General features: G+C 42.6%; 1 protein-coding gene across 3 annotated transcripts in view; it reads left to right on the top strand.

Moving 5' to 3' along the window:
• The window catches only part of PDE8A (phosphodiesterase 8A), a 144,569-nt gene that overhangs the window by 13,623 nt on the left and 105,119 nt on the right, over positions 1 to 25,827 (top strand). The window contains exons 1-2 of one of the 3 annotated variants that reach the window (XM_066328367.1): positions 12,176 to 12,225; positions 13,315 to 13,835. The exons of 1 other annotated variant lie outside the window; for it this stretch is intronic. In XM_066328367.1, coding sequence (XP_066184464.1) covers positions 13,575 to 13,835 — 261 coding nt within the window. In that variant the 5' untranslated portion in view covers positions 12,176 to 12,225; positions 13,315 to 13,574. Of the gene's footprint in view, positions 1 to 12,175; positions 12,226 to 13,314; positions 13,836 to 25,827 lie in introns of those variants that run through there. One more of the 3 variants, XM_066328370.1, reaches the window with a different exon arrangement.

Raw genomic sequence — 25,827 nt, 5'->3', positions numbered from 1 at the left:
TTTTCTGAACTCCATCAGCTCCTTTTTTTTTTCCCTTATATAGAAGACCTTTGCCTTGTATCTCCTGTTTGGATCAGGGCTTGATGGGTTGGATCAGGTCACAGTACTTTCTTGTCTGACTGGGACAGGATGGATATCCAAGAGGATGAGCTGACCTTCATCATGGGCAGTGATGAGGGAGCCATGCACCAGTGAAACTGGCTTCCTAGCCCCAGCTAATATATTGCATTGTCTTGTCTTCATAGGTAACGCTGAATTTTCTTATAAATCTATTCAGTTTTATGGCTACATGAATCTATTTTATGAATCTTCCTTGAGAATTACAGTCAGTAACGAGTTATACTAGTGCAAGGAGCTATTGTCATGTCCTAACCTGTTACTTAAAATACCAGCTTGTCTTCACTGAGGAGGCTTAAAAGCTCTTTTTCAGGGTCCATCCACTGTGGCTAGCTAAGCCCAATTTAAAACTCACACAACTCAGCACTCGTGAAACACACTTCAAACGAGGACTAAATTGCTGCTTTAAATGGGAAGAAGTAGGGTCTATGGGTGCACCCACCAGTTTCCTGACTGTCTGGCTGGGCTGTGGAAGGCTTGGGGATTTCCCCCCTGAATGCCACCTCCCAGGCAGTGCAGTGGCCATCCAGGTCTCTGGACAGCCTGGCCTGGCCTCCCCGGCTCCCCTCTGCACCAGGAAAGGGAGGGAGTGCTCCAGCTGCATCCGGCCCGCCCGCCTGCCCACGGGAGGCCCTTGAAGTACAGAACAAAATAAATTCCTTCAATCCTAGCAATTTTCCCCAAAGCAGATCAGCAGGCAGCAGGCCTGTGTTCTGTGGCTTGCACTGGGCATCAGTGAGTGTCCCTGTGTTTGATGACTATATCCCAAAGCCATGTCTCTGATGTTTTTCTGTGCCCACAAACAGCATTTGAAAGACATCACACAGAGAATCAAAGTCATCTCCAGTGGTTTCAGTGGAGTTGCTCTTGGTGCAAGAGTGCCTTGCCTGGGCACCAGCACTCAGGACTGCAGGTGATTTGGCTGCAGAGAGCACACCAGCACACCCATGGGTCTGCTCTCCATCCCACCAGGAATGCTGCTCTCCAAGGCCCCCTTGAACAGGAATTGAACTGATATACAGAAAATGCCAACAGTTCCATGCTCAAACAAGAGTTAGGAAGTCTTTTAAACAAGCAGAGTTAAGAAAATAGATGGAGATGAGGATTGTTTCCTTGTACAGCTGTGTAAATGTTCTTTCTGGGTTTCTGAGCTTCCTCAAAAGTGTCAGCTTATTCCCCAAATACAAGCCAGATATGAATAAACCCACTGCATGTGTCTCCACAGCCACCAACTCCTTTTTCTGCAGTGGTTCCCCATTAGTAAAAGAGCTGGGAGACATTCCTTTCTAGGAGCAAACCTGCTACACTAAATGTCATCTCTCTTGACTGTTACTAGCATTTTCCTGATAGACTGACCTTCCGAGAAATGCACTCTTATCAGAAAGCTGTTTTGTTTAAAACCTTTTAGATGATCATTAGTCAGCTCAAGCTTTTTCACTGGTGCAGATCAAGACGTGCTAACTGTAGGAGTGGCAAAGTGTCGCTACAGACTCATAGGTTATGTTGCACTTGAAAAATACGGAATTTTACTTGGCTATATTAACTGTCTGAAATATATGATTTCCCAGAAGCCACTGGATCTTGAAAAGGTGGAGACTGATGAAAGAGGTCAGATTACAGCCTTACTTCTGGGCAGTGACAAATATCTCCCAGGTCGTTGAGAGCAAATCACTCAATATTTTTCCATCTTTAAGGAACTAGAATCATAAATCAACTAGTGTTTATGATGTGTTCCAGTATGTCTGTGATAGGGCCTTGTAACTTTAGATAAAAGTGAGTTTACTTTTATTTGCTATTTAGAGATGAAAGGAAGTAGTACAGCATCTATTCTAGGAGAAATCCATGGTTTCTATAGTCTTTTCTGAAGTTCTTTTCTCACTGAAGTGGTTAACAAAGCTTGGATGTAATGTATTCTAACCTAATGTGCCTAATTTAGCTGAACACTTTAAATTCTTTCAAGTATATGGCTCCGGTCTGTCTGTTTTTGTTTTACCTTTTTTCCATTGCTGAGCCCCATAATTGTTCCTTTTAGCCACAGTCACCTAAGGTCAGGCTGTACCTTGCTAAAGAGCCGAACTGCAAACAAGGCTAACTCAATCACGTGTCTCCAGCCCATTCCTGTTATTAATCCTCCCAAGTTCTGCCTAGCACTTGGCAGAGCAACTAAAGTAAACTTTTTATCAGAAGTTCACGTTCTCCTCAAGCGGAGGAAGAGCTGGATAATTCCTGCCTTTATTTTTTTGAAGAATATTGTGACATGGGAGCTGCCTCAGGTTTATTTCAATTATGCAGGGGGCACAAATGTATTGAAAAAGCATTGTTTGTGCAATGTGAATTTAGTCTGATAAAATTCTGTTTCTCCTTCTAAAATGTCTTTCAGAGTGCTGTCATCAGTAAATATGCTGTCATTGTAACAAATATGATGCTGGCTTTAAACCGATGAGAAAAGGACCAAAGTATATATACTCTGTTTATACTCTGACAGGAAGCTGGTCTGGGGATTTAAGTTTTGTTTGAAATCTACAGCACTGCAAAGAATTTTTATTTCTACTTCAGTCTCTGTGTAGAAAAGTCCTGCTTAATTTACTTTCTCTTACTCATAATTTTTGCAGTCTTCGTCTCTGCTTCCATTCTTTGTGAAGTTGTTAAGTTCACTGCATCGGAGCAGACACTGCAGATTCAGAAAATCCAACTGGAAAGAGGAGCAAGGTTGATATATTTTGCCCTCTGTGCCTCTGGGAAGCCCAGTGCTGCCAGTGCCTTGTAAATACAAAGATCTAACTCAAAATGCTATGCTGGGATAAAGGTGGGATCAATCTGTCCTAATTAGGGCAGCTCAAATAGCATCAGATAAATGCCTCAGATGGGAAAATATAACTGTAATTCTTCATGTGTTGATATTATCAAAAGGCTCCTATATTAAAATAATAAAAATGGGTCATGTGACAAAAGGGTGAGGAAAAAAAAAAGATAGAAATTATGAGGGCTGCCAGGAGAAAACATTGAGTACTTTTATATTCCTCATATTGAGGGCTGCAGTGAGGTGATGCCATTATGCTGCTGTCAAGATGAGGACCTCACACTCCATTTGCCCACCCTGCCCAGGGCACTGTGACAGCCCAGGCACTTTCACAAGGTCCTTTGTATTCCAGAGCCATCTTTTGGTGATAATTTCATTTCTCTCTTCTGCGTGTTAAAAAGCAGCCAACACAGCCAGCAAACGAATAAGTAACAACGTGTTTTACAAAGCACTTGCAATCTGATTTAAATCTGTGTGGCAGTGATTTCCCTGTGTGTTGTGTAATTTTGTGTGTGTGTAAAAGGTAATTCATACAGTGATGAAAATCCCTTAACTGTCATTGTAAGCTAATGCCCTTTTCCATTCTTAAATGTTCAACAGCCTGAGCTGACAGTCAGGAGAGTTTGCATTTTTCTGGTTTGTTTTCTAAAAACAGCATCTACATGAAAGAAGACGAAGTATGTGCACCTAAAGCTTCTCTCCAAGCAGAGTGCTTCCCAAACAGCCCTTGAATACTAACTGTTTTCTGTTACTTATAATATTAATTAAAACTTGAACATAAATGCTATGAGGGATGGAATTTGCTATATTTAAATTTACTTCTTTAATGTGTTTCTCTTTTTGATCATCCATTACACAACCAGTGAAATACCTCACAGCTGGCCCCAGAGTTTCAGTTGTGAGACTGGGCTTCTGCCTAGACACTAAATTAATTGCAGGTGTAAAGGGCCCTTACATCTCTCCTCTTTCTCTCTGTGGGGAGTTTGGTAGAGGCCTGAAGGGTGCCTGGCTTAGTGGCAGGTGTAAGTCCAGGATAATGTTGCTATTTTGGGGGAAAACCTGTAAGAATAGGCAAGTGTTTCCTGATGTCCCTCTCCCAGAACTTCCTAAAAATTCCCCCGGCGTGGCAGTGAGCCAGGGTGATGGCCCCAGCAAGGTTTGCCCACCTGTGTGTGATGTATGGGTGAGTCAGAGCACTGAGTGAAAACTGATCAGGCAAGAGCAACTCTGGGTGCAGGATGTGGGGAATAACCCTGCTGCTGCCCAGAACTGATCCTGTGGAGAACCAGGCACAGGTGAGTTACAGCGTTCTACACAGCTGCTATCACTGCCTGCCCCTGTACAGCGCCAGTCTGTGCAGTCTGCTCTACATAAACTGAATTTAAACTGTTATCTCTTTTAGTATTTTTCTTGAATGCCTGTATTTTTCCCCAGAGAAAGATTGATTTTTCTGAGATTTGCTGTTTCTCTTGAAAAAGGAGTGTGGCTGTGTTTGGGAAAAACTTTTATAGTGAGATTATCTTACGATAGGCAGCTTATGTACATACTTTTTTTTTCTTCTTCTCAATTTACCCTCCCCTCCTAAAACACCACATAACTTTTCCCCTGTAAATCTGTGAAATGCAGAGTTTCTAACTTAGTTTCTTTTTAAAAGAAATTTTAAAAGAAATCACTTTAGATCAGCTTTTTGAAGTCCTGAAGACTTGGCTTTGTTTTAAAAAGTAGTTATTTCTTTTGGTGCCCGAGACTGTCAGAAGGAAAATGTGATTTTTAGGTGTTTGTACCAGCTGAGCAAGAGAGAAGCAGTTTGCATGGGCTCTGAAGAGCTGTCATGTGCATGGCATGATCCTGACCTTCTCAAACAACTCTGACACTTGCCCAATGAACTTCCAAGTGTGCAAGGAGATTAATAAATCTTTAATTGCTTTGGCCAGATTGGTACACTTGTTGTGGTAGTGAATTTAAGCGTGGTTGTTTTGACGTGGTGAAATCAATTCATTGTAAAGGGAACGTGTGGAATGGTTTGCTTTGAAACCCCCCAAATGCAGAAGTGTAAACCAGATTAGAGTTGTGGGGACAGGTGTGTTCGGCACTGGGACTGTGGGAGATAAGGGTTACCTGCAGCCACCACGGTGAGAGGCCTTTATGTGAAGGGATGGGAAGTGGGGAGCTGTGCCTGGAGATGTGTCAGGGAGACAGAGATGGCACTGCAGCTTATTTCAAGTGAGTGTGGCCTAAAAAGCCTCTTGATGGAGCACTAGGAACCCACCCACTTGGGCACAGTAACTTCAGACCCATGAGACCTTGCCAAGGCAGATCTAAACCATGAGATCAGCCCCCTCAATTCATCAGATCATTCTCTACCCCATCTGTTTGGAAGTCTCTCACAAATTTAAAGGATGTGTTTTAAAAGTATTTTTCAACTCTGTTCCCAAAACATTTTGGAGTTTTTTTTTTTTTTAGTGCTTGCTATTGTGCTTGTGTTACAGAGCCTGTCAACCCCTGCAGCACCCAGCTGTGCTGGCTGTAGCCATAATTCACACAAACTGCCAAGTGCTGTTCTGCTTAATATGACAGATCCTTCCGTGATAGCTGTGCTACAGCCAGCCCTGGTGAATGTGTTGGGAAGGATGGTGCCCATGTGAGTAAGATTTATGTTTGTTAGGGCTGTGGTGAGTGAGCCTGCAAGCGCTGCCTTCCCCTTTTCAAAAACCCAGAAGATTTATCTCCCTGACACATCCTGAGTCTGTTTCTTTTTTTTTTTAAATAGCTATCCCCAGAAAACTTCCATGGCTTGGTTTTTCTGCCTGCCCTCTGCCTTGAGTGTGGTTTTTTACCTCCCCCCAAAAGCTGTCATCTCCTCTTGCAATTCTTGTGGTGTTGCTCTTCCTGCTGCTCAGCTGGATGCACAGAGAGCTGTAAATGCAGTTTACAAGAACCATGATCTATGGGTCCTGTCCCATGGCACCACAGAGATTCTTGTACATTCCTCCTTACAACTGTCTGCATGCAGAACTGCATGTTGGCGAGAGACAAGGACTGCAACTTCCCTGGTGGGAGCTTACAGAAATGAGAATACAGTTGGAAAGAACAGTGTATGATAAATCTCTGCCATTGCTGGACAATCAGAGCCTGATTACAATGAAAGAATGCATGTAAAACATTCCTGGGAAAAGGGATATATTCAACTGCACAATCATCTCTGGGTTATCTGTTGGTGGTAGAGTATGATCCTCTTTGTTAATTAAGGATTCAGCTTCTTGTATATGCTTGCACAGATGCTCCACAGAAAGACTGAACATCGAGGAAGGACTGTACCCAGTCAGGTATGACTGAGTGTATTTAAAGGTATTGTTTTGACCCAAAGAAAGGAAATGTAGTTGAGAACACAGCTAGGAGTTAAGTATTCAAATGAGGTCCCTGTGTTATATTCAGACAAGTTTGTAGGATAAATTCTTGAGTAGTTTCAGTGATCTAAGGACATATATCTCACAGCCAGGACATGGGATTCTTTGCTATTGTGAATATATAATAAATCACTGTTCAGTATGACCACGGATGATGTATCTGTTCCTTAAATAATAAATTCAGCAGCCATGAAAGCCATCTGTTTTGCAGGTGTACAGTCTAATCTTAAAGAGTAATTTTAGAGAGTTTTTCAGCTTCTGCTGCTGCCGCCGTACAGCAGGGATGAGTTTCTAGCTCCATATTTTGTTGTTCTCTTTATCATCTTTACTCTGTCTGCCTTTGGGAAGGGTTAAGGATGGGCCCAGGATGGCAGGCTGCTTGCCACTAGCACTGCTGGTTAACCAGGAGCAAACAAGAAAGTGGCTGCTGGGCAGGAGACAGTGAGATCCCAGGAGAGACTCGGGCAAGGAGTCTGTGGATTTGAGAGCTTGTCTTGAATGAGTATTCCCTCATTAGCCTGAACTGATCTTTTAGTTGCTGGGGTAGGCATTAAAGACTAAGAGCTCGTCCTTCTAGCTCTGATGACCAAAGAAAACTGACTTACTGATGGAGGACACAAGTTGCTTGTTTCTTTTAATGATTTATTTTGTTTTGTTTTCTCTTATTGGATCCAGGCAGGCCACAATATAAAATAGGGGGTTGTGGTATTGGGAACCAGTTCAGGAGTCTGAAGGGTCCTGAGGCTGTGGTCACTTTTGGGGTGAGCCTGGTCGAGGCTGACTAGCTAAGAAAAGGATCTAATGCTCCTAGGAAGCAGAAGGACAACAGGCACTTGTAGGGTGTAAGAATTGGGTATATCACTCCACCTAAAAGGACCAATTGTCATCCTTGGTTTAGTAAATGACAAACTGAAAAGGTTGCATGCTAAATAAATGTAAGTTGGCTTAAAAATACTTAGGAAGAGAGAAGGGAAAATTCTCCAAGAGGGGAAGAGCTAATTCTCTATGGTCACAGCTGGCTGCATGGCACTGTGCATCCAGACAGATAATACTGCTTGTGAAGCACAGGGTAATTATAGGGGAGTGCATGGGGACGACAGTGCTTTGTTCCTCCCTTCCCCACAAACTTTTGGTCAACTCAAGGCAAGGCCAGGCAGTAGGAGCTGTTGGAGGCTGCTTTGGCATCAGGGCCCCCTTCTGCAGCTCCTCCTTCCCTCTGGGCTGTGCAGCTGGCAGAGGTGGAGCACAAGCACTGGAAAGACACGGGTTAGGGGTGAGCATTAGACACTGGGGAAGGCAGGACTGGGAGGGAGAGCAGCAGCATCTGAAGGCCTGTGCCCAGTCATTAAAGTTGAGTGGCAAAGGACTGCTCACTTTCACTCTGCATCTGCTCCTGGGCAGTTTGGGGAGAGCCTATTAAAAACAAAGTAGAGAAAGTATAATGCCGAGAAACTTGAGAAGCATTGGACAGATGGACAGCAAAGAAAGTAGTTAAAGTGGAAAGAAGGTACAGTGGAGAAGGGGGTACATTCATCTCCTAGAAATAGTGCATCTATCCTGCTGATCTCTGAGCAGTGCTGAGTGTGATGTGTAAACTACAGCTGCAAAAGCTGTTCTGACACCAGTTATGACGATGAAGCTTGTACATACATGAAGTATCTGAGCTTTAGACTTGTCTTTAGCGCTAGAGTTGAAAAAGTTGCTGACTTATACTAACTTGAAGGCTCTGATTTCCAAGTGGTACAGACAACTGTCTGTGTTCTGCAATTGCAATTACACAACAGCAGCAGCTGGACAGCCTGCCAGGACATCAGGACGGTCTGCTCTCAGCTGCTTTGGGGCTTTTCAGGACATCAAGAAAGTGGTGCAGAAAACAAACTAACTCATTGTACTTCTGTACATTCCAGGAGCTGGGGATGAGCTGTCTCAGAACAAATTTTACCCTTGTCTCACCTGAAAACACGCTGTTCCAGGATACCTGATGCTTATACAGAAACAAGCAGATGTACCCTTGTGGGGTGTAGTGCTGATACTCACCTGCAGCTAAGGCAGCATATGGTCCTTGTTTCCTCTTCTAGAATATCTTGGGATGGAGAGACACACTCTGTCACAGCTTGCACGTGTCAGTAGTTAGTGTTGTAGAGTCCATTCAGCTGTTTGTGTGCTGGCACATTTTCCACAGTTCCTCCTCCTCCTCCTTCCCCCACTGCCTCCTTCACTGGTTGGTCTAGAGACCAACAGGATTGCCTAACTTTTCAGAAGGCCAAAAGACCCAATTGGAACATACAGCTGACCGGGGGAGAGAAGCAATTAAAACCACATAGAGTAATCTCTTACAAGACTGCTGCCTGTGCTCACAGGACTGCAATCATGCTCGCTCTGCCTTTGCTGGACAGACACTTTTCCAGAGGACACTGATATTTGCTGTTCATGCAGATGTTAGTCCATCATTCCTTCTGTATAATTCTGCCTGCCTGTGTCTTGGGTACTGAAGTATTATCAGAATTGGATTTTAGCAACAAATTTTTGCTCTGGGCCTTTACATGCATTTTTGTGTAACTGGACAGGAGTGAACTGTCCCAGTGCTCATGCATGAACTCTTAAAATGTGCAATGGGAATTGGTCAAGGGAAGTGGTTTTGCTTATGGAAGTTGGGGGAAAATAGCAGATATGGGGGATATCTGGGAGGCAGTGTGTTGTTCAGTCTTTTGTCAAAAATGTGCAGGATCCAATGTAAAATTTCTCAGTGAGAAGGATGAGGATGTGGCTGAATAGTGTCTTTTCAATCCTTTTAAATTTTGACACTTATGTATCTGTTCTCTAAATGCTTTGATTTTCCCCAGCACCCACTTGTCTGCAGATGAAGCTGGTAATCATTCTAAGCTCTTTCCTAGCATTTTCTCTTATTCTACAATCCTGAATGAAATTCAGCCATATTCTCCATAAATAACCTTTCTCATTCTTCCAGCTGTCCTAGAGCTAGTTCTCTTCTGACCTCTCCCTTACTGACTCTGTACTGACCTTGCACTTCCCCCACAGCCCTAATCTCCCAGTGTCTACACTCCTAGGCTTCCTCTGCTATTTTGCCTGATTTCTCTCTCTCTCTCTTTTTTTTTTTTTTTTTTTTTTTTTTTTTTTTTTTTTTAATAATAGGCCCCACCATTTCCTGAGTTACACTTCAGCAAAAAGTGTGAACAAGACCCTTTATCCACACACTTCATATGGTGCAGTGACAAATTACTACCATTGGCAACAATTTTGATGTTTTTACCCCTTCTCTCTGATTCTAGGCCCTGGGTAAATCTATTCTTTCAACTGTATTTTTCTATCTAATAAACACCAGCAGTACTGTTTCCAAATTGTAGAGGAACAAGACAATTCCAGTGCCAGTGTCTTGTTCAAAAAGCAATTTTTTGTCTTTAGTTGAAATTTTATCAGGGTAATGATAACTCCAGTGATTTTTCAATGGCTTTCATTAAACTACTAAGGGATTATTCAGTCTCATCTCACCCTCCCATTCAAGGCAGTGTGAGTTCTCATCTGAAAATCTTGCAAATGGATTTGTTTTGGTTTGGTTTTTTTCATTAAGTAAGGCTGTAGAAATAAACAGTAATAACCTGCCAATGGACAGTTGTGGAAAAACTTTAAAGGAGCAAAGTGGTCATGCATGTCATATCTGCATGTACATTTTCTTGTTTTGTCATGCTATTATCAAACAAAGCATTCTCCCCTCCTCCCAATATTTCCCTCTCATTTACATAATTTTTTGTATTAGTCGAGTGGGAATTTGTTTGCATTCAAAGTGGAAAGCAGACTTTTTCCAATATTGATTTTTTTTAAATGACACCATGATTTGTACACTTCATCTCTATGTACCTGCAAACCAGACCCATTTATTTTACAAAGTAGAAAGCTTAACTCTAGGTGTCAGCACTGCAAACTGAATGTGAAGCTCTGAAAATGAAGCTCTGACTCCTCCAGTGCCACCAGAAATAAAGTGCAATAGCAGTTTTGCTGACAGATCCATTAGGGCTGAGGAAGGGAGCCTGCACTTACACTTAATGACACAAGTAGGAATTGCAGCATTCTCTTCTTCCACAGTTATCTTCTAGCTGCACATAGGTGTGTTCTTTTTAATGGCATCTAGTAAATAATGTTTAATGTAAAGGAAAGGATAAAAGATGAGATCCATCTCCAAACGGTGCCCACTGTTTCAAATGGGTATGTTAAGCCTTTCCCTTTGTTTGTTGTTAAATGCCTATATTGAGTGGGTGTCCAAAGTGATGAGAGGGCACAGGAAGCTAACTTCTTTTTCTGGTTCAAACAAGCTCTATAGATCAGCTAAACTAATGGGATGGATGAAGTTTATGTGACTATTGCTTATACTTGAAACTGCACAGTAGCAGAAACATTGGGGAAGGAAAGACTTGATTTTCCAGCCTTTAATGCTAGCAATTATGAGAAGTAAATAAAAGCATTTCTGCATTGCAAGTACTGTGGTTATCCTGAAAAACCACATTTCTCAAAAGCACTGACATTTGGCTTTGCATCTCTCAACTTTACAAGGTGCTCTCATCTGGATCAACTGATGCTGTTACATCTATGAGTGAAAAGCTGCTTCTTGGCGTTCTTGTTGTCTGCAGTCAGCACTTATCTGCATATTTTGCTTTTAATTATGACCTGATGGCATTTGTCATGTAGTTAAGGTACTGTTAAAAGTGTGGCTGTCCTGAATGCACAGAAGTTCTCCTGCAAAATTGGATTATTCTGAAACACAATGATTTTGCCAGGGGACCGTGGAAGTGTTCATGGTACAAAACTGGAGTAAGTTAAATAGTTTCCTCATGTAGCACATCATTTTTCCCTCTTCAGATGCTGGAGCTTGTTGATAGAATTGTCTCTGATATTTGGTTTTCACCATGCTCCTAAATGTAAAGTTTGGTTGGGCCTTCCCTAAACTGCTGTTGCCTCTGAGCTGTTCCTCAGCTAGTGAAAACAGGCAAGACCTTGGAGAAGCACCTCTGTGACTCATTGAGAATAAAGGTAGCAGAAGCTAGAAATGACAGTGAAAAAAGGGAAAGGCGTGTGAAGATGGTGTGTGGTCTGTGGTAGAGCATGGTGTTATAGCCCTGTTAGTGAAGCTGCACTGCACTTGGGCTGATACTTCTGGAACACGAATTGTCTATGGCAGTAACTTGTCTTGCCTTGGGCACGGTGTCTAAAAGGGCTTTAAATAGAGTGTGTTTTCTCTTAAAGTACATACAGACATCTAGTCTCCCAGCACGTCTATAGGATAAGGAAGCATAGTTACTTTCGTATGACATAGACACAGAAAAGGTTTCTTTTACGTACATATTCCAGGAAAAGTCTCCCTGCAGTTGATTTCCCAAGCCCCGGGGCCTGGCTCCACCCATAGCACCATCTTCCCTTTTCACAGGCTGCGCTTTCAAAAATATTTTCAAAGAAATTGGCACGGGCAGAGTCGAAAGGGAAAACGATGGGAAGCGACAACCGAGTCCGTTGTCCGGTTTCTGAAGAAGGGCACCAGGTGTCTCACGGAGCGGCCGCTCGCCGGCTCCCCGGGGCGGCGTCCCGGGGTCCCCCCGCGCCCTGAGCGGCTGCGGGCCCCGCAGCGGTGCGGCTGCGAGCGGCGGTGCGGGGCCGCGGGCTCGGGCGGGGCCGGCGCGGCATTGGCCGCGGCCGCTGATCTGCATTGACGCCAGCGCGGGCCGGAGGTCAGCGCCGCCGGGCGCTGCATTGGCTCGGCCGGGAGCCGGGGCCGGGAGCCGGGGCAGCGCGGGGGGAGCGGCGGGGGCAGCCGCGGGGCGGGGCGGGCCGGGCGGGGCGGCGGAGGGGCCGCGGCCGCCGCCGCCGCCGCCGAGGAACATCAATAATAACAAGGTGAGCGCGGCGCGAGGGACGGCGGCTGCGGGGAGCCAGGCATTTCCCTGCTGAGGGATGCAGACACCACGGCCCCGGGAACAAGAGCTCTCGCCGCTGCAGCCCTTGCCGCCGGGATGGGACGCTAGGATCGTTTTCCTTCTACTTCTCGCTCTTTTGAATTTTTCTCGCCCTTATTTTTTCTTTTTTTCTTCGAATTTTAATTTTTCCCCTCTCGCCGTTTCGCATCACTTCTCTGCCCAAAAAATCAGCCGCATCATGGAGGCCCTTTGATGCGTCCGCCCGCCTCGCCGGCTGCCCCCGCGGCTGAGGGAAGCCCTCCGGGCCGTGCCCGATTCCCCGAGGGGGCTCCCCGCGGCCCGGCCCGCCCCTGCCCCGCGGCGCTGAGCCGGGATGCCGCTGCGGCGGCCGGAGAGCCCCGCTGCCGCCTGACGGGGGGCTCTTCCTTCCTTCCGACGACGGGAACCTGAATGTCACCCCCGCGGCGGCCGCCCGCCCGCCCGGACCGAGGCGGCGCGGGACGTGCCCAGCGCGGCGTGAGGAGCGCAGCCGGCTCCCCGGGGCGGCCGGGAGGGATTCGCTCTTCGCAGTTATTTTTTAATAAATAGTTGATTTTTTTTTTTTTTTTTGGGCCCCAAAGCACACCCCAAAGCGCACCCCCGGCACAGCGCAGCGCCGAGTGGGACCGCGAGGAGTGAGCGCTGCTCGGCGGGAGCGCGGACGCGGAGGTGGGGAGCGGCCCCCGGCCCGGTCCCGGGTTAATCGGTAACGCGGAGCAAGCCCGTGTGGAAAATGCGCCGTGCTCCGGGCTCAGGGGAGGACATGGTGCCGTGCCCCCGGCCGCTCTGAGCGCCGAGCCGACGCCGGGGTGTGTGTGGTTTGGGGCTTGGGGGTTTTTGTTTTTTGTGTTTTGGGTTTTTTTTTTTTTTTAATTTTTATTTTTTCCCCTTTTTTAAATTTTTTCCCCTGCTTTTACAAGAAGGAGAGAAAACCTTACCAAGATTCTCAGATGGCTTAGAAAAATTAATAATAATCTGTGAAAATACGAAGTCGACCGGTTCTTGATTTCCCCCCTTCCCTCCCCTCCAGCTCCCCAGCCCACTGCTGAGATTGAGCTAAAGGACCTGTTTCCTGGAGGACGAGGAGAACAGACACGTTTCTGGTGGTGTAGAAGGGACCGATGGCAATGCTTCAGAGTGTAGCGGAGACGCAGGAGAGAGATTCAACCTCTTAACAAAAAAAAAATTAAGCAGGGGGAAATATCAACGGGAAGGAAATATATATATATATACATATATATACACGTATATATATACAATTTAGAAGTATTCCCCAGGTGGCCACAAAGCATGGGCTGTGTTCCAAGCACCAACCTCTCTGACAGCAGAGTGATCTGTCACAGTAGCAATGAGTCTGAGGAGTACAATTTCCCTCACCAGACCAACACAACCATGTCTCAACAGCAGCAAGGCAACCCCGTCCCAGGATTATTCATTAAATGCTACAACACATCCACTTATGAGGCGAGGACTAATTCCTCTAAGAAAGACAAGAGGGAGAACAGCCAGAGCATGGAGGCAGAGGCCCAGACCGGCAGACCCAATGTTAAGGTAAAAAGGGTGCTAAACACGAGCACTGTTTCTCTCAGAACAGGAGTTGGCTGTAGCTGTCGAGCCCAAGGAGTCTCCCTGCAGTTGTGCGGGAGTTTTTCCTGGCTTGGGCTTTACTTTCGTTTATAAACTAATCAGTGTCTTGGCGACTTTGTGGAGATACCCCAGCCTCTTCATTCCACAAAATGAGTTTTCCTAATTCTGGGAAGGACAGCGATGTTGATTGTCCACGTCGATGGTTGGAGCCGGGGGCAGGGGTCTGGCTTCCGAGCCGGGGGTCCCTCTGCCCGCGCCGGGCACGGGGGATGCGCTGAGCCCCGGGATGTGCCGCCTCGTCCCGCGGGGCTCTTTGGGCTCGTCCCCTCTGCGAACGGGCAGATCGCGGTCTGAAGCGGTCTGCGAGCTGGGCTGATCACTTTGCATACCTCTTCCCTTTGGAAAGTTGAAGGGAGAGCGGCAGAGTGTTTTGCTCTGGGTACTGATTTACATTAACAACTTGTTGACCTTGTCCGTTGCTGCAAATAGGGTATTTTTTGCAATTTTTTTCCATGTGTTTGCGGTCATACTTTTGAGTAGAGGTACGACACAAGGCTATATGGAGTTGACAGACACATACTGAAAAAAAAAAAAAAAGGGATTTGTGATTATTTTCTTGGAAGCGAGACAGTGGTGTGGAGTGCTTGTTTGTCTGTTTGCTTTTTATCGATGGACTGTTTATTTATGAGTTGTACTTTAGCTCCTAATGTTATAGGCTTGGATTACATCTTTGCTTTTTTTGGTTTTTTTTTTTTTTTTTGGAAACTACTTTTTGTAAATATGAGTAGTTGCAAATGTAAGAAAAATCACATTGTAGCAGTTCTGGGGATATTATATAACATGGCTGATCTGTTCTGGTTGCTGTGATAAGAACTGAGATACACACGCTGTAAATATAAGATACAGGCTTGAGATGCAAGTGAGATCGAGCTGAATGTCAAGTGTTTTGCAGACTAACAGAAATTCTAGTGATTTTTTGTTCTCTTAGGGTTTTAACTTGCTTATTAAGACGACTTCTAGAGTATTGACCTGGAATAATTTACTTCAGTTATGTGGGTGATTTTCTTTGATTCTTTTCCTTCAGATTTAGTAATCTTTGTACATAGTTTAAAAAGTTTCATAGTTTAAAAAAGTTTAGAAAAGTAGCAGACACTTTGAGAGTAATGAGCTGGGGAGAAATTAACAGTACTTAACGCAGAACATGAAGCTGAATGGTGGTGTACTGAACTAAATTTTTGTGTTAACAACACTGCACAGGAAATGAACTTTAGGGCCCTGTTCACACGCAATAGAGGTGCTCACGGCACGTTTAACACAGCAACCACACCGGGGAAGCTTAAGTTGTCATCAAAGTCCTGACAATTGTTTTGCTGGCTGAATTTTTAATAGTGATTATGATTGCATGTTACAAAACTTAAATCAAAAATAGTCTTTTAAAATTTTTGTTCTGGTAATTTGTCTTCTGTGTGATTATTTTTAAGGGGAAAAATCCCTCAAACTTGTTTCCAGAAGTATGTGTGCAGTCTAAATTTTGTTAAGTTTTGTTGTTCGCCTTCAAGAACTTTGTACAAATTCTTCTTACTGCTTTTAGATAATTCAGCCAGACACTATAGGTTGCTATTGGTTTGTATGCATACTGCCATCTCACTGACAGTCACTCAGATTTTTATCACTCAGTCACATTTTCTGCCCTTGTCATCACTCTTTAGCACAGTTCTGTGAAAGATGGGTTTTGAGAAATAAAAATGTAGTTCTGTTTGTGATCAGTTGAATACAAACTCTGTTGGACACATCACTTCTACATTATTTTCACGTGCAAAATCCTGTAATAGTCTTTGGAGCTGTCAGGCAGCATGGCATTTCTTTCTCTGCTTTTATCATTAGTGTGTGTAGTACGATCAGATTTGAGTGCTGGATAACTGTGCTGCCTCAGAGATTGTGCCGGAGTGAGGGATCACTGCAGAGCAGTTTTCACAGCTCAGTGAAGTTGTTTGGAAAGAAAGAAAGTGTGAGAAACTTGAAAACAATGTGCAGGAGCCTGAAATTCCTGAAGGCAAAAGGAGCATTGGGCAGGATGTTGTGCTGTTTTGTAATTAAAAGGATTTTTGATTTGAGGAAGAACTGTAGGAGTTAGGGTGCTACTAAGAACCATTGCTATTTCTTGAAGTGTGTCATACACTCTTTATGGCCCTGGGGATTCCTTCACACAAACATGAAGTGCTACAAAAGTGGTGTGCTTTGGGTGCTGGTTGTGTCACCCAGAATTTGTGTGAATCACCAGTAATCTGCTTGAATGACTTTTTCCCTTGGTTTCAGGACTTTTTAAATTGTTGTATATTCTCTGATTAAAGCCAACAGAGTGCTGTGTATGAGCTATGAACAAAACTTGGCCTGTGTGTAAATTTCGTGTTTTCACTTTGACTGGCATTAGTGTTAACTTTATTAAAACATGTATATTTACTGAATCTGTTTGCTAGCTACAGTGCACATTTTTCAATCAGAAAATGCAATAAAAAGGAAAAAAATCTCATGTTACTTGTAAAATGGCATTATATCTATTGCTAATTAACCCCTGACTTAACTCTGGTTTTGTGTTAATATCTTATTATATCTTTCTCCTGGTCAAATAGCAGAGGATCATTTTCTGGATGGGTGGTGTGAGCATTCTGTATTTTGTGATTTGCATCAATTTATAAACTGTAGCTTAAAAAGTGACATGTTCTTTTCTAGTATGGGGAACCCTAAGTTAATCCACTCAAATTTGGAGAATAATCCTAAAAGTGTGTGCAGAGGTAAATGCTGTAATAGCTATTTCTGTTGTTTATGAATATGGTGACAGTATGTGAGCAATGGAAGACCCCTTTTAGGTCGTGGCACCTGGATCTCCCTCCTTAATTAGTATTTTCATATGTGGCTTTTATTTGAAAATTATGAGCACCTTGAAATAAGTGCCATGTTTAAACAGTGGACCAGCCATGGAAATTCTTCCCTTAATTTTCAATGTATTACCTCTGCAGATTAAACCATGTGCTAGTGAAAGATGAGCAGGACCTGGATGCAAGGACTGGGGTTCGATTATCCAGTGCTACATAGAGAATATCAAATTACACTTAACCACTACTATTGCAAAGAGGAGTTTCCCTGATTTTTGTTTTGACTCTAAAAATCTGAAGGAAGTGGACTCAAACTTGTGACAGTCTGTTCTTTTCATATATATTAGTTACAATTTTGAGATTTTTTTTGGTTGAATTTGTGATAAAGGTACTTGGATTTATAGAAACCTGCTTGAACACCGTTAGAATAATAACTGTTTAATCTATTACATAAGTGGAATAAATGCTGAAAGGCATAAGGACTTAATGGGCGTTTATTTAAAATTGGCTTGGATATTCATAATCATTTGCTATCCCAGCATCCTGTGTGCGTGTGGCTCTTCTCCAGTGCATTAATATACACTGTAGCACCTTGATTTTGCTCTGTCATTCTTTTACGTATGTAAGATTTCCTTCCTCTCTCCTTGAGTAACTCTCCCTGTTGGGTACATTTCATACAGAAATATCTGCATTTGGGTGCAAGGGCATCAGAGAGTAAGCCCAAACTTCCTTTGTTTGAAACTGAAATTACTCCCAGGTCAGAAGGACCAAATGTGAAATAGTATTTTGATTTATCAGCTGTTGTGGGGCAGCCAGTTTAAATCCATGCCCCTACAGTCAGTAAGTTTTCTGCATTCAAACCCTGAAATTGCCTGTGAATTTTGCAGTCACTGCAACCCCACGTTGCATAATTCTGCATAGGCTGTATGCTGTATGGCACCTGCAGTGCTGAAGGGGATCTCATTTCAGCAGTTAACAGCACGTTATTTAGTCCATTAAGCTGTCTGCTCTTTTCCTCCCTGTCTGGTAATTCCTTTCCCTTGGAACACACCAGCACTCCCTCCCTTTCATACTCCCACACTTTCTGTCCATGCTTCCACCGAGGCCATCCACCCTCTCTTGAATCCTCCCTGTTCCCACTGAAACTGTCCTCAATCATTTCCCCCGACAAACTTCCCATCACCATTTCCCTCCCACTTCCACTGACGTCAGCTCTCCTGTGCAGAGATCCTTGCTTCCACTGAGAGGATCCTTCCCACACTGAGATACATGAACTTTTCTGTCTTTCGGCCTCCAGACTTTTAGACTGATACTTTTTATGCTGTTGTTATAAAGCATGAACCCTTTCTCCAGGGAATGGGAGTCTGATTTTTAAATTGTATGAAGCGAAGTGGTGTAGTAACTGTAATGTAATCCAGGCTCATGTTTAGGTTTAATTTTTATCTTTTTAAATTTCCTGTTGTTTGTTATGTAAATTGGAAAAACCCCAAGCAATAAATCACTCACAGTATATAGATGGCTACGCTACAAAGACAGCATAAACTGTGTTTTCAGTTTTTAAAGCATTCTTATTGGTATCTCTTCTTGTCATGCAAACCAACTCGTGCAAAATGTGTCACTGCATCTGAGGGCAATTTTTGTTGTGACTGAGATGAGCAAGGTTAGACCCTGAATTTTTTGAGTATTTACTGTTGGTAAAAAACACTTCAATGGAACTCCTTTCAGCTGAAAATCCTTGTGCCTTTCCTGTAGTTCCTCAGTGTTGCTGTCTGAGCTTGCTCTGGGCCTTTTCCCTGGCCATTTTATGTAGTTAAGTACTAAGCTTTTCCTTTTCTGCCACCTGAATCTGTCAATAGAGGAAGTATTAAAACCAAGCCTTTATTTCTGCAGTTCTAGATATTTTTCTTGCTGTGTTGTACCTTTTGTATTCTTAATTGTATGGCTCAGATTGAAGTGTAAGTACACCTACAGTGAGAAATTTTCGACTTGTAGAGTGTACTTATGAGGCAGTCAGAATAACAGGAGGTGATGTGTTAATGAGTTTCTACCATTCCCAATATCACACTTGGTGTGAAATTCCAATGCAAGTTAACAGCTTTGCCTTGTTATTTAAGATACCGGCAATTCAGATTTTACATCCAAAATGCTAAGTTTAAGTATGAATTAATGATACAAAATAATACATGTGCTTGCAAATACTTCTTTTTCATTGAATTGTAGATTAGAGGATGCTTACAAACTATGTGACAATGAAGAATGTCTTATTAAGAAAGTTGTTCATGGTTCATTTGAATCTAAGAAAAAATACTGTTTGGAAACTGTTTTGCTTTGTATTTTGCATGCATATTTGCATATTTGTTCCTCATGTTCAAGTAAATGTCCACGTCAAGAAAGGGAGAGGTATTTGATTGAGAATTATCTTTATCATCCAGTGAAATTGTTTTATCCAGCAGTCGCCACCACCAACAGTGATAAATAGCTGTTTTGTTTTAGTTATTATATGAACGTTTGTTCACCTCTCTTGGCTGCCACATTGGGAAAGGACTCCAGAATTGGGTTACTTAAGCAATAGTAACAATACGCTGAAAATATTATACATTTTGAGCAGTTGGAATCTCAGCTGACTTTCAAATGAGTCCTCAAAGAAGAAATAAGTATTTTGAGATATGGACAGCTAAAGCTTTTATTTGTTCTAAGCAAAAAGTGAAAGAAACTTAAAGCAAGTATGATAATGAGCAGACTGGCCTCAAGGTGAAATAGTTTCTATACAAGATTTACGTAAGTTGTCATTTTATCAGGGGGCCACAGAAGCACCTGCACACGTAGGAGAACAATTTAATTCAGCACTGTGCTCTGTTTTCATGGTCTGCATGGATATAATGTGCCCACACTGTAAACTGCTTTACCAGCCATGGATGGAATTAAAACATTGTTAGCAATGTTTCCAAGGCTGCACACAGAGCATGATTTCATTCATGTCCCAAGCTCAGTTTTCCATATGAATTTCAGGGTTTTTATATATAAGACCCATTCATCTAGTGGAGGTTCAGTAGGAATTTGCTTGGCCCCTTGGCATTCTACACATTCCTATCTGTTCTTTGGGTAAAATAATTAGGTATCATCATTTAACTGTAATTTAAACTGGCACAGGATGACAAGATACAAATTGAATAGCTTTAATGTGCATGACATACTAAATAGTTTTATTGCCCAGAGTCAGATTTTTAAGTTTTCAAAGACACCAAGGAAGTGGTGTTAAAGTCCTCAGCTTTGCAAGAAGATTTAGTCATTCATTCCCTTTTAGGTTCTTTCTTGCTACCCCTTTTAGGGGCAAAATGTAATAAATGATGGTGTTACACACGCTGTGAAATTAAACAGCAGTCTCTAATTTGTGCATTCTTCCAGACCCTTCTCTTTTGCTATAGGTTGTGCTGTTGCCTCAAACCAAACTCCCAGGCCCTTTTCTTCTCTTTCTTGTAAAATCTGTAACTCTGTCACTCTACATCAAGTAAAAGGCTTAGCATTCTGTAAGCCAGCTCCCACATATATGGCTTTGTTCCAGAAGAAAGAAGAGAGCTAGAACCTGCTTTATGATATGGAAATGTGTTGACATAAATTAGGTTGTATCTGTTTTGAATGTGGTAGACAAGGTAATTTGAGACAGGTTTTGATAGTGTTTTAAATGTTCAAAGGTAGTCTGCAGATATATGTAGAGAGTTAATGTTCTTGCATAGCAGAAGAGCTTGGAATGAAAAAGGAATATTCGAAATTTAAAAACAGTTTTGGGAATAAAATGTTGCTCATGAAAAAGACTGATTCCAGCATAAGGGACTCAAATAAGAATTCCTACCCTTGCTTGGAGTGGGAGGAAATCTGGCTTTTGGTTCTACCACTTTATTATGTGATAGACAATTTTTGAGCACTAGATCCCAAGAAATCAGGATAACATATTTTTTTGGTGTAAAGAAAATATCTTTGTCGGCTAGATGAATCTTTAATTTCTGGGCAAACTAAACTGATACTATTTAAAGGATTTTTTAGAATCAGGATATATATTAGTCTGTTTGTTAAATAATATTTTAACATATTTAAGATGTGTCTCTTTCTTTGTTGGAAATGAGAACTCAACTTTTTTTTTTGCAAAGCCAGAATTATTTTGCATGTTAATTTGAAAGTCACATAGGAACCCAAACATTTTATGTGCATTTTTCAAGGAAGATGTATTTTGCTTTGTAAATCAAACATTTGATATAGTGACATGAACAGATTATTGGTCTTGTTACAGGGAAAATGGTGACATTGGAATCTTTTCATTGTGTTTTATACTTCCCAGTTTCCTAAGTAAATCCATACAAAGAAAACACAGAATCACTGGACAAATACGAAAGAATGGCATCCTCTACTTCCATTGTTTTCATTTTGAGTTAGCAGTGACCTTTAGCTCCCTGCTGGGATGTGTGGAAACTTGACGAGGCCCCATCTTACTTGCCACTAAAAGACAACTTATTTTTAATGTTACATATCTACTATCCCATTCTGTCTTTGAGTCTGAGGTTCTGTTATCTCTAATAAAATTTTATCAGAAAAACAACCTCAGTAAGTGATCGGCAAAGTAAACTTTCTTTATAAGAATCTTGTTTGAAGAAAACCCATGCTAATTTGTTAATTAAAGCACAACAAAAGAACCTTAATCTGCATTGAATGCAATCTTCCTGTATTTAGGAGTAGCTACACTTTTGCATCATCAGAAAGATGTTCCTCATTCACGCTGAGTTATCAGGGTTGTGGCTCTTGTGACACTGAGCTGAGGTTTTAATTCCAGGTTTAAATGCACAAACCTATCTGTGGGATATGTAGGTAGGTCAAGATCAATGTTCAAATGTTCATCTGAGATGATTAGTTTGCAGATGTATGTTCTTTTTGGAGTGCTGTCTGCTCTTCCTTCCAATATTTAGGTTTGTTTGGCTTTTTTTTTTTTTTCTTTTTTTTTTTCTTTCCCCTTTCTTCCTTCATAACTTTTCATAAGTTTGGTGAGAAATTCCACAAATGGTTGAGGACAGCCACACCTATTACTCTGGTAACTTGAAGCAGAAGTGATGTGTCCTTCACACAGTTTAAGTGCCTGGTAAAAACTACACTTTTCCATGAGCTTTAACTCAAATGTTTCAGTATAGGATGAGTATCAGAATGTAAGTCTATAAATACTGGAATCCAGAGCTTGTACTGAAGTGTGGATGGTGCTGGGATTGCTGGCAAGATATCTGCTTTTTATTCTTCAAACTGAAGCAACGTATTATTTTCAAATACCGAAGAGATTTATTAGTGGGCCAAATTCTTACTAAAATGACACTCTTTCAACCTTGTTAAGACCTTTGGGCTCAAGGGTTGTGGCTGTGGCTTTATGCAGAGTAACTTGGAGAGTGATGACTCTCGAAGTTAAAACCTTCAATTTCTAAGCATCCCAAAGGATTTTTTTTCCCCCACGTATTTGTACCTGTGTTGTTCTTCACTGGCATCTGAGGATCATTCAGTAAGCAGTGATGATGCAGACTCCCCCTGGACGGTGTGTGGCTGCCTGGCCAACTTGCTGTTTCCACTTGGCTGCCTGGTGTTAATTGTGTCATGCGGGCTCAGGGCCCCATGTACCCAGGGACACAAGGGCTGCACTCAGACCGGGCTGTGCTTGTGTGTGCAGGGCTTTGTCTCCAGCAGCCCTCAGCTGAGTGTGCTTTGGAGAAAGATGTGAGGGATCTATTTAAAGGTACAAAACTGAGAGGAGTTCTCCGTGTTCCTCTTCTGGCTTTAGTCTGAACATAATGAGTTACTTTTCGTTTTTCACCATTTTGGCATGTAATATGATACCGATATTTTAGTTTTATGTCCTTAAAACTTGCCTGATGAGTGCAATGACAAATTGTACTCTTGAGGGGAATTTGTGAATGGAGAATTCATTTCCAAACCAGTGTTAGCACATACTTATCGCTGCAACACCACCGATATGAATGGTTGATGTATTTGTTTCTGCAGATACTGTTGCAGGGACCACGAACAACCAATGAAAGAGTTTAGAAGAAAGTAGAGGACATGAATTGAAACTAAATATGGGCTTGCATTCTGAAGAGGACTTCATGACCAGGGTAGCTTGATTTGTTTCGTACATAGGTCAGATTGTCCTCCAGATGAAAAAAATTTGAGGGTAAAATTGGTATTTTAGAGGAATGAAACATTTCAAAGCCAGGCAGAAGGGGTTTTGCAAACCCAAACAACTTTTGTTTCATTAACAAAAGGAAGAAGTCCTGTGAACTCAGGTACTGCTTCATGCTTCCATTGATGCTGCTGGAACTTTTCCTTTACTTAGTATTTGGGGTTTTCCTTTTGGTCTTTGGCAGGAACCGGTCTGCTTTCTGCAGAATTTCAGATGAAAGGGCTCTTCTGCTCGTAGTGTCAATCAGTGATGTTAGTGCATGTCCTCAGTTCTGGAGGTGGTGGTCTTGTTCCTTGCTGTGCAATGCTGTGGAGCTGAGATCTGTCGGGAGAGCACCCAGCTCATGTTCTGTGGCACTGCTGTCACTCAGCCCCTAAGCCTACCAATGACACTTCTTTCCTCAGCAGATAATGTCACATTGTGTCTCTTCCAAAGGAGGAAATATTTTACTGTGAGGCAGCTTCTTAATTTTTAGGAGGGATTTATGTTTTCTGAAAACTTACTGCATGTTACAGCTCTTAGAAATGAATGTAGTAGAGCAGTAGCTTGTTTGGAACAGAGTTTTATCCAAAAAGCAGTTGCCTCTGGCAGTGGTACCTGGTAGGAAAAAACAGATGGAGATTAGAAAGATTTAGCTTTTATGACCCTTGTTCATCTAGTAAAAACTCATTGAACTAAAGAAGCTGCTCAGTGAGGAGGCTGACCCATCCCTCTCTCCCTTGGCTTTGGTGAAAAGGACAGGGGTAGTATCTGTCTGCCCTTGAAGGACAGGCAGCAGTGGCAGCCTGCTGGTTTGGTAGCAAATAATAAAAAAAGAAATTTTGTTGGGAATTCTATACTTTTGGTTCCAAGACCTAAATATTGATGTATTGGCTTATGATAGTTTTCTGAGAAATATTCTGCTGTCACTGTTTGTAAGTTGGAACTTTTTTCCCACCAACACTTCCCAGTTGGAAGGATTTTTTTTCCTTGTTTGCTTGTATCAGTGCAGAGCCTCAGAGTTTGAGTGGGAGTGGGGCAGACGGAGCACGTCCTGCCAGTGGTTGGCGGGAGGTGTGGGAAATCCAGAGGCTTGTCACATCCTCAGACTTAGCCTCTGGTCACAGTGTGACCATGGGAACATTGCCAAGCACCAAATTCTCGGAGAAGAGTGACTGAAGTTCACATTTTCTAAAAAGCTAAGCTGTCTTGTGAATTACTTGCAGTGAGATTTGTAGCTGGACTGTCAAAAAAGCAAGCTGAAATTACAATCTCTTATTTTGCCAATTAAACTGAAAGCAACTTCTTTTTGGAGGTTACATAGCTCTGAAGTTTTCTGCTAACTTTATCTTGGCTGTTCTGATGCTAAGAGCTCTTACAAGGCTCTCTTGTGCTCTTTGGGTGATGTAAACTCTCTCCTGCTGTGCCCTGCTCAGTTTGGGGGACGCTGTTCATGGGGTAGGTTTTGCTTTGTGGGGTAACCTTGTTTCATTTTTTACAAAGTCTAAGCAAACCAGAGAATTTTAAGGATAGTGGAAATGAAATAGACCTGGTGCAGGATCAGGGAATGGCAATCTTTTCCTCCATTTCTTCTGAGAGCCTTTGAGCTGTGCTAGGAAGTACAGGCTGTGGGTGTTAATAGGTAGCTGTGATTTTCACCCTTTTATTGGGTGCACAGGATTTATTGTGGGTTAGGAGGTGCCTCCCTGGTATGATGCACTGCTCTGTCAGTCCCTCTGAAATTAAACCAAGACCAGAGGCCATGGAGAGTGTAAGTGGTGGGGTCCAGCACTTGCAAGGCTCAGAGGTCTCTGTGAGGTATGGTTTAGTTGCAGAAGTTACAGTTGTCTCCACAGGGATATTTACCTAGTTATGGAAAAGTGATTTGTCCTAAAATGTTGAGAAACCTCGTAAATTCTCCCATCATCAGTTTGAACAAGGACACAGTCTTCCTCAGTCTGTTGTTTTCTCAAGTGTGTGTTTAGAAGTGAGGCCGTGTAGTCTCTTGCCCTTTCTCCACGGATGACCTGCAAAGAAGAACTATCAACCCCCTCCAGGAAACTTGATGCTTTTGGTCAATGGTCCCTTACATTTTTTCCCCAGCTGACTGATATTCCAGCTGACTGATCAGAGAAGTACCCAGCTGCATCCACCTGCTAGGAGTCGTTGTGCCAGGGCTGTTCCATTCCAGGACAAAGGTGCCAAGGAAGTGAGTTGTGTTGAGCTCACCTGAAAGCTGAGCAGCTTCTCTGGTGGTGGCCAATCACTTTGACTACTTTGGGATCTGGTTTCCACTTACCCCTGTAACAGTAGACTCAGTAAATACTCATGTGAAATATTACCTGGGAATCTTTAAATGCTTGACTGCTATTGCTTCCTGCTACTTTGTAAGAGGTGCAAGGATTTGTATCATACCTAATTTTTTTTTCTTCTCTTTTTTCCCCTCCATTTTGCAGAGAGGGATGTGGGTGAAGGGCTTAGTGGTTTTTTCATCATCTTTCCCAACATCAGGGGGTCCCAAGACACCATGTAGAATTTCTAATAGATTCTTCTAAAGGAGGGTCCTTTAGCCCATCCTAAAATAGTTCAGTGATTTTTTAAGGCAAACCAATAAAACAATCATGTAGAGGAAAAAGCATGACAGAAGATTGCCAGGGTAAAGGGATTATGGCTTACAACACTGCCCCTGTGCTTTTGCTGGGTGTTGCAAGAGGTCTTCATATCCTTAAGAGTCTGAGTTAGGTTTGGGAAACCTTGACCTCTGTACCGAGGAATGAAATTAGGTCAGCAGTAGTAATTTGTTTAAACACAAGTTCTTACATGCTGATTTATTGATTATTATAAATGCAGATACTTTTGTCCTAGAACAGACATGAGCAGACTCCCCAAGGGCTATATT

This window comes from Sylvia atricapilla, chromosome 13 (genome assembly GCF_009819655.1).
Source record: "Sylvia atricapilla isolate bSylAtr1 chromosome 13, bSylAtr1.pri, whole genome shotgun sequence".
NCBI classification, from domain to species: domain Eukaryota; kingdom Metazoa; phylum Chordata; class Aves; order Passeriformes; family Sylviidae; genus Sylvia; species Sylvia atricapilla.
The sequence above is the reverse complement of the archived record's forward strand: the minus strand, read 5'-3'. Positions and strand labels throughout refer to the sequence as shown.